Source organism: Cynoglossus semilaevis, chromosome Z (genome assembly GCF_000523025.1).
Source record: "Cynoglossus semilaevis isolate Cse_v1.0 chromosome Z, Cse_v1.0, whole genome shotgun sequence".
NCBI lineage: Eukaryota > Metazoa > Chordata > Actinopteri > Pleuronectiformes > Cynoglossidae > Cynoglossus > Cynoglossus semilaevis.
In genome coordinates this window covers 12,686,049-12,694,882 of record NC_024328.1, presented here as the reverse complement: position 1 = coordinate 12,694,882, position 8,834 = coordinate 12,686,049, and the positions used below count along the sequence as shown (strand labels likewise).

At 38.0% G+C, this 8,834-nt stretch overlaps 1 protein-coding gene across 1 annotated transcript in view; it reads right to left on the bottom strand.

The window, feature by feature from the left end:
* Positions 1 to 698: 698 nt before the first annotated feature.
* The window catches only part of mccc2 (methylcrotonyl-CoA carboxylase subunit 2), a 14,824-nt gene continuing 6,688 nt past the window's right edge, over positions 699 to 8,834 (bottom strand). The window contains exons 11-17 of the mRNA XM_008336353.3: positions 8,706 to 8,778; positions 8,538 to 8,614; positions 6,611 to 6,677; positions 5,657 to 5,813; positions 4,122 to 4,236; positions 2,100 to 2,185; positions 699 to 1,104 (exon numbers count right to left, since the gene is read on the bottom strand). Of these exons, the coding sequence (XP_008334575.1) occupies positions 987 to 1,104; positions 2,100 to 2,185; positions 4,122 to 4,236; positions 5,657 to 5,813; positions 6,611 to 6,677; positions 8,538 to 8,614; positions 8,706 to 8,778 (693 nt within the window). The 3' untranslated portion in view covers positions 699 to 986. The remainder of the gene's footprint in view (positions 1,105 to 2,099; positions 2,186 to 4,121; positions 4,237 to 5,656; positions 5,814 to 6,610; positions 6,678 to 8,537; positions 8,615 to 8,705; positions 8,779 to 8,834) is intronic.

Sequence of the window (8,834 nt, the reverse complement as noted above, 5' to 3'; positions counted from 1 at the left end):
CGCAGGTTTGACGGACAAAAATGAAAGCTTCGCCAACAGTTAAAAGTTGGTAGGCGGAGATGGAATATGTGATTCTGGGTGAACAAATACCCACACATTCGTACGATACTGCATGGACAAGATACAGCATTTCATCTTACCTCAAGGTACGACTCTCCACACAGGAACATTTCCAGTGGAGTTTTTCATCCAGCTGACGTCACAGGGAAGTTTTCACAAAATTCACATATGCTGCTCTGAAAGAAAAGGAAAAAAAAAACTTGTTGCCAAAGCGAAGTCAGGTGTTCTCTCCCAATTTGAGCACAGCAGCTGAATGACGAGATAACTTCATGAATTGTTAGGGGGAAAAAAGAAAAAAAAAAGGCCAGCTGGTGTTGGAGTTAACACTTAAACCATTGACAAACGCTTCATCAAAACTCATTGTAATCCCGTTTCCTGTGACTTTGTATGAAACAGTAGCAGAAATTAAGTTTGTGTTTAAAAACAAAAACAAAAACAACTTCATGTTGGTTGGATTTATAAATATCTCCAACTCCAGTGTCTTATCTTGAAAGACCTCAGCTTCAGAAATGTCAAGTGTGCATCTGGAGACTCTCTGAGATATTTTTGGCTGAACAGTGCCCCCTTATGATCATAGTTGTGAAGAGTGGTGGAACGGTGGTGCAGCTCAAGAACAGGTTCTTAATAAATCATTCAGGTCATGTTTCACATTTTTATTTCTTATTTACAGTATTTAAAATAACCATAATCCCAAACAAAAAACAAAAACAAGAGAAAACCCTCAATACTTGTTGCGTGTACTCAGGTGTAGTAACAGTTAAGGCACAAACCAACCGCGGAAACGTCTGACGTCGTACAGACGGACCACAGAGGTTCTCCTGATAGAGATGACTCTGCTCAATAACATTTTTAACTAAACACGATCAGGAATAAACAAAAAACAAAGACTACTAATAATACAGTACAAATCTGCTACTGTGTTAAGGTTACATCCGGAATACTCCGAACTGTGTCTTCTTTGTTGGTGCGTTCAAGGCTGCGCTGAGACTCAATCCCAAAACCAGGCGAGTATCAGCTGGATCGATGATTCCATCATCCCACAGTCTGTCGGAAACAAACAAAAAAAAGTTTAAGTTTAAAAGAGTTTTTTTTTGTCCTAGCCTATTGTTAAAATTATTTAAATACAAGAAGAATTATAATAAGACACAAAAGCTAAAGGATACATTTTTATTTTATTTTTTTAATTTTGATGATTACTGATTCGATGGGTGTTTATTTGTGAAGTGCCCAATGGGCTGCGGTTGGTTTAACAAATTCTCTTACTTCCTGCTGTGAACCCATCAGTCACTCAGCCACACCGGCATCCAGTTATATTTGGCACCACACTCACATTGTTCTCTGCCACTCCTTAACTCAACAATGTTTCTCTCGTGAGACTATATTTATGCTTCTTTTCGACACATCGTGACCTAGGCGAGATATTTTGTTTTCCAAGACGTTACAGCATTACACTGTCCAGCAGATGGCACCCTAAACAACCTTTAATGCAATCTTTTCACATAACAACTAAACAATTAAACGTTTTATTTAACCAATTTTTAAAATTTTCAGACTTTCAACATTATCGGCAAAACATCAGATTTGTCACATTCTCAAATTGGTGAGTATGGACAGAAGTCAAGTCAAAATAAAAACTGAATCTGATTTCCTGATGTTTTATCATTTTCTCCATCCTCCTCCTTTCAAACCTCAGGCCTCATATAACAGAACATCATCTATTCCAGAATAAATGTTGCTCAAAAGACATTAAGGCATTGTCAACGCTTGGAGAATTTTTTTTTTTTTTGAGAAGAACAAAGAGCGGTGAGAAAACATCAACCTTAAGAGAAAAAGCAGGCGTTTTGGGTTTTTTTTCCATCTTCTTCTTCGCTTTCTATCTTTGGTTTTAATTGTTGTTTGTTCGAAGACAAAACGTTTTCTCAAGGCACCAATGTTCGGAACTGTTATGACGCATTAACCTTCATAAAACCTATAGTTACGGCCCATAAGAGCCTCATTTCATCGCACAGCGAGACGTGAAGCGTGACATAATGACTGGCCTGGCACTGGAGTAGTATGGACTGCCTTCCTCTTCAAACCGCCGTATGATTGGTTCCTTCATGGCAGCCTCCTGCTCGGCGCTGAACTGTGAGATAATCAGTGAAAGGAAGTTAGAAAAACGATCAAAGAAAAAAAAAAACAACAACAAACTTTATCAGCCGTATAATATTAAGTACAGTCATGGACACTGAGAAAATAATACAGTAATTATGGAAAATGATGAGTCATCACTTCTCATCACTTATAGACGATGCAAATGGAATTAATGAGGTGGTCAAAATATTCAAAACATCACTGGAACAAGAATTACAAACTCGTTAACTTTTTTATTTTGCAGCTCTTGGCAAGTTTTTCTTTCTTCATATAAATATGAGCTTCTTGGTGGAACCCGAACCGAACCCATCTGTCACTCGGACAACACAGCATGGCGGTATTTAGCTATCTGTGAATTATATTTGGCACCACAATCACATTGTTCTCTGCCACTCCTAAACTAAATAATGTTCCGCTCCTGAGTTGTTGTTTTTTTCATATACATATATGAGCTTCTTGGTGCAACCCGAACTGAACCCATCTGTCACTCAGACGACACAATACAGCAGTATCTAGCTATCTGTGAATTATATTTGGCACCACAATCACATTGTTCTCTGCCACTCCTAAACTAAATAATGTTCCGCTCCTGAGTTTTTTTTTTCTTCATGTACATATATGAGCTTCTTGGTACAACCTGAACTGAACCCATCTGTCACTCAGACGACACAATACAGCAGTATCTAGCTATCTGTGAATTATATTTGGCACCACAATCACATTGTTCTCTGCCACTCCTAAACCAAATAATGTTCCACTCCTGATACGACAGTCTTTCTAGCACTATTACAGCAACGTGATAGTTGCGATACTCTTGAACATTACTTTCCTACAGACTAATCAATTATCTATAGCTGAGGCAAACTTTTCGTTATGAACAATCTGGTCAACTATCAAATATTAGCAAACCAAAGAGTGATAAAGCAGAAAATAAATTAGGTATTTTTTTTACCCGACAACAGGTGACTACTACGTTCTTCTAAGCAAACTGTGCTCTGTTGTGAGTTCAAAGGTCCTTTAAACATGTTATTTTAGAAGGGTAGAAATATTTCTAAAATTGTATACAAAAATGTCAGCTATGACACCACTCCTGCTTGTGTTTTATTTTATTAATTATATGTAGTTATAAAAAAACAAACCACAAATGGTTAAAAGACAATTTCTGTTGCAGTGTAAAAACTGTGAGTTAATTTGCAGTATTCTTAATATTTAATTAACATTTGGTACAGGATTTTTTTTTTTTCAGTATGCCAAAAGAAAAAGAACTTCATGTTACCTTTACGGCACATACTCTGTGAGTCTCTTCAGTTATCTCCAGAGTGATGTTGATAATTTTCTCAGGAGTCGGTGTAATGCCATAATTAGTGAGCCATAATAAGCTCCTCGGTGCTCTGAGGAGAAGAACCTACATTCTTCCCGACGTCTGCTGCTGCATCTTTATGACAGCGACCTAATATTAATAACATCCGGAATCGCGAGGGAGCGGGAAAGTGTCTGCTGTCTCTTTAAAGACGCACTGATGTTTTTTTGATGACTCGCAGCACAAGGACGCGACTGACAGCGTTTGTCACGCACATTTCACAAAGTTTTTCCACACTTTATTATGAAAGTTCCAAAACGCTTTGTAGTAGGGGTTTAATATTTATCCAAGTTTAAATTGTTAAAACACTTTTTAAAGAGCCGATTTAAAGAGCCTTTCATCAGGAAGGATGACGTGAGCCGTTCCGCTCACGCTCTTTGTTAATTTTTCATCACCAATAACGGCAGACCCCACGCAGTGTCATTGTGTCTGTTTCGATGGCTGCGCGTTTAGAATTTTAGCGCATTTAGCGCCGACCCATTAGCTGAGGAAACATTTGTGCTCTGGGCACCGAGTCTGCCAGGTCTGATTAAAATCCTGGATGTGAGGATTTATATAAACCAATTACCTCCTTTCCCTCGCGTGCCCTCTGATCCTTGGTGATGGTGGCTAAAACCGTGGCTGCCTGCTCACCGCCCATGACAGAGATTCGAGAATTTGGCCACATGTACAGGAACCGGGGGCTGTTGGGGAAAAAAAAGACATAAAATAGTATTTCACATGTATATATTTTTTTTTTAATCAAATCATCTTACTGACCTCGAACACGAATTTTATAAAGCCAAACCACAGAGTGCATCACACATGATGTCACACAACTGAAGCACAGTGGGAGTCAACAATGACGTTTAACTCTGTTATCACGATCAGAAGATGCTCAACAACAATTGTTACAGTATGGTTGTCTAATCCAAATCCGTACGTCGCGTCGTGCCTCCAAACACCCAGAGACTCTACGTTGTGTTTTTGTATTGTCGATGTATGGTGCGATGCAGGACGACTCAGACGCACGGCTGTCGATTTTTTCATGGTCAACAACTCTTTTTATTTCTCCTTTTTTTTATCGATACAGGAAAAAAACACACACTCTCTGCAAAACAACATCCGCACTTCTCCACAGAACAGCGTCAAAACAACAATAACGGTGACCATCCAGAACAAAAATAGTGACAACCACCTGACTCTGAAGGGGCGAACAACAACAACAGCGTCCTCCAGTGTCCAACTTAGGTCACTACCCTTTTCCACAAATCTCCGTCACTATTGATCTGCGGTGATCGCTGACTGTTATGTTTTGCTTAATGCGCCTTATAACCCGGTGCTCATTGTCCAAAAAATAGAGTATATATACATATATATACATACACATATTTATGATATATATGTATATATTAAACACATGTGTGTATATGTATGTATATATATTCACGCATGTACGAATGCATATACTTTATAATATAAATACTTATAAATGTGTTTTTATATACATATTTACATACATATATTTATATATATGGACAATATATTTTTTCGACAAAAGATAAAGCATGAGTTGAACGATTATTTTGTCCTCGAGAATTCATCATAGTTTCTACCACCTGCAAGTATCAGCATTAACTTTGTATTCATTTTTTTTAACTATAATGTGAACTTACAATGGATAAATTGCCAAACATCATGAATATTCAATGGTACGAGTGAAAGTCAGTGGATTCGCAAACTAATTAAATCAAAGAATGAGTTTGTCAACTAAAGGCTCAGAAACACAAAAGTAAACATCTTCATGCATGATTCATCAGCCAGGACATTTGGACCTTGGTGAGCACGACTCTAAACTAAGCAGAACAAAAAACACACAAAAAAGGTTTATTTTTTCCGTACTTAAAATTTAAAAATCATATTTTTCCTTTTCTAAAAAGGCCACTTACATATAAAACGAGGCCAACTAACGCCAAAAATTACACAGACGTGGCAGAGAGAGCCCGTGAAGCATTCATTATTTACAGCTAATCCAGGGACAGCCAATGATGATGACTCCACTTCATGTAACCACTGCAGAGGAAACTCACACACACACACACTCTCTCTCTCTCTCTCTCCTACCTGTAGGCTCGGCCACACATGCCGTAGTTTCCTGCACCATAGGATCCTCCGATAATGACCGTGATCTTTGGAACGTTGGCACAGGCCACGGCGGTCACCATCTTGGCTCCGTCCTTGGCGATGCCTCCTGCTTCGTACTCTCTGCCCACCATGAATCCTGGGACAGGCAGCGTGAGAGTTAAAAAAAAAAAAAAAAATGTGTAAGTGAGTGACAAATAACACGAAACCAACAGAGAAAATGACAGAGAGCAACGACTGAAGGAGTAAAGTGTGTTGTTCATCTTCATTTTCAATGTATGAAGATGTTCTTTTTTACTGTTAAGAATTCTGAAACCAGAGCTGTTGAAATTGTTTAACCTAAATAATCACAGTGTAACTGTGCACCGTTACCAATTATTCACGATTAATCATGATTATTCATGGTAGCAATTAATCTCGATTATTCGTGGCAGCAATAAATCACGATTGATCGTGATCATTCAAACTGCCAATTAATCACAATTAATCATGTCTATTCTTGGTAGCAATTAATCGCGATAAATCATTATTATTCGTGGTAGCAATAAATCACAATTGAATGCGATTGTTCATGGTAGCAATTCCTTACGATTAATCATGATTATTCATAGTTGCTAATAATCACGATTAACCATTGACTATTAACAGTACCAATTAATGACGATTAATCATGATTATTCGCGGTAGCAATAAATAGCGACTGACTGTGATTGTTCATGGTAGTAATTCACTACGATTAATCATGATTATTCATAGTAGCTAATAATCACGATTAACAATGACTATTCACAGTACCAATTAATGACGATTAATCATGATTAACCTACGTACCTCAACATTCCTAAGTATGATATCAAAAAAAACTACTTCAACCACAGTGTAGGTATTTGTAGGTATTTGTTATGGCGTCACACGTGTTCAACGTCACTCTCTCACCTGTGATGTTCTGTAGGAAAATAAGTGGAATGTTCCTCTGGCAGCACAATTCAATGAAGTGCGTTCCCTGGAGAGAAACGGAACCGAGTAATTACAGCATGATTCTTTCTTTTAACACATCAAAGAAAGACAATGCACAGACATGTACTCTGAAGAATACACAACAAGAACTAGGGGAAGGTTTGACATTTTCAACTGAAACGTTTATAATAATCTTTTTTTTTTTTAAAAGAAAAAAGATGGAAATGTTGCCTTTTCTTGTGTTCTACGTTTCTTTCAAAATGTCTTTGGTAGAGAAAATGATTATGTAGACATAAATTGAGTAGTACTCCACTGCCTGTGCTTGTTTTTTTTTTTTTTTTTTTTTTTTTTACTTTTATTCTAAAATCATGGAGCCGTAAACCTTCCGACTCTGCCAAGAAAAATCTGCAGCACGGCACTGAGCTGCCAGCAGCTGTTGCACAGAGAAACAGGCACAAAAGAGTGCATACAGTGCGAAGTCACACTTCATTTGCATACGCCGTGTGCTGCCGACCTTCTCGGCTGTTATCTTAGCATTAACTCTAGCCTCTCCTTCGGAGGAGCGGCCCTGAGACGAAGCAAGGGGCTCAAGCTGCGGACGACGTGAGACCGAGGCCCGGCTGATAAATGGTTCATCGCTCCGCTTCTCCGTTTGCGCGTGACACCGAAAAGTAATCTTTGCTCCGTTACCTCCACGACACCGCGAACACCTGGAGAACCGATTTTAAACGTTTTACAGTCACTCCGGCAGAAGCCCCGGCGAGCGTTTGATAACGGCAGTGCATCTCAGAACCGCATTTCAAACCTCAGGCTTCGTATTGATTTCTGCTCCCACGGCTCATCTGTGTCTGTCTGCTGGACTGTGTCACCGTCTTTCAGCAGTAATTGCGCTGATGAGATAACCGGCGTTCGCACGCTCACATCCAAACCTCGCAGAAATTAATCTTTCTCGAACCTTTCTTATTTCAACCCAAGCTTGTAATCCAATTGAAGAATGTGTTTGAGAAACTTATTAGTGCGTAATCACACGTTCGGCTGCTCATCCTGACCGGGGCCGCGCTAAGTTCAGGTTGGTTTGCGCGAGATTGGCTTGTAAATTAAGCGCGTTGAATAAATGAGAATTATGATTGGGCCTTGTCCGTGGTCTCTGAACGCCATGTTATTACAGTGCCATTTATCAGCGCACTCCTGAGACGCCGCAGAGAAGTGCAATTTGAGAGCTCATTGTGTGGGATCAACTCATCGCCTCAACAGTGAAGGGTCAGCGTGAACCATCCGCTGACACTGTCGCCGCCTCCAGAGAGAAACACTTAGTATTCAGCCTCATAAACAAGAAAATCAGCAGAGAGAAGTCAATCTAAACCAATTTGGTATAAATATCAGGAGAAACACAGAAAAAAAAAAAAAAACTCTTTTGGTGTTCAGTCCAACGTCCTAGTTAACTATGATACGATTTTGATTTTTGTGATATGGAGATTTTTATCTTGTGTTTTTAATCAGTGTGTTTAAAAACACAATTCACCAAGGAGCAAAAAAGAAAAACTATTAAATCAAACCAATATTTTTTTTACTGTATTATTCCATTAAAATGAGGGAAAATTAATCCAAGTTTGATATAGTTGTGGCGTTTTTTAATATTATGTTAAATATTATTCAATATAAGTTTATTTATTTATTTATTATATTATATATATTATATTATACATTTATTTATTAAAAATGTTTTTTGTGATTCTTTAAAATAAACGACATTTTTTTAAGTCCAGTAAATTTAAATTAATTAGAATTTATGTTATATTGAATTTATGTATAAAATTTTAGAAGATAAAACAGAAAATATTTAGTTTTGTTTTTTTTTAAGGCTAATGACTTCTGTATCATTTCAGTATTCAGTATTTTCCGTTACCTTTTTGGCACTTTCTGAAAACAGGACTCCATTGTTGCCAATGATTCCGACAGGGTAACCAAATATTCTGGCAAATCCTGCAGACGTAAAAAAAAAGGAAAATCAAAATTAAAACAAATGCACAGAATAAAAATGGTCAAAACCAGAATCACTTTTTTCTTCACACACCTGTAACAAGCGTGTCACCGTAGAACGCCTTGAACTCGTCGAACCTGCTGCCGTCCACAACTCTGGCGATGACCTGAAATAAAAATGAGTGACCTTTGACCTCTATATATTATTAGCAGTAATTCCTGC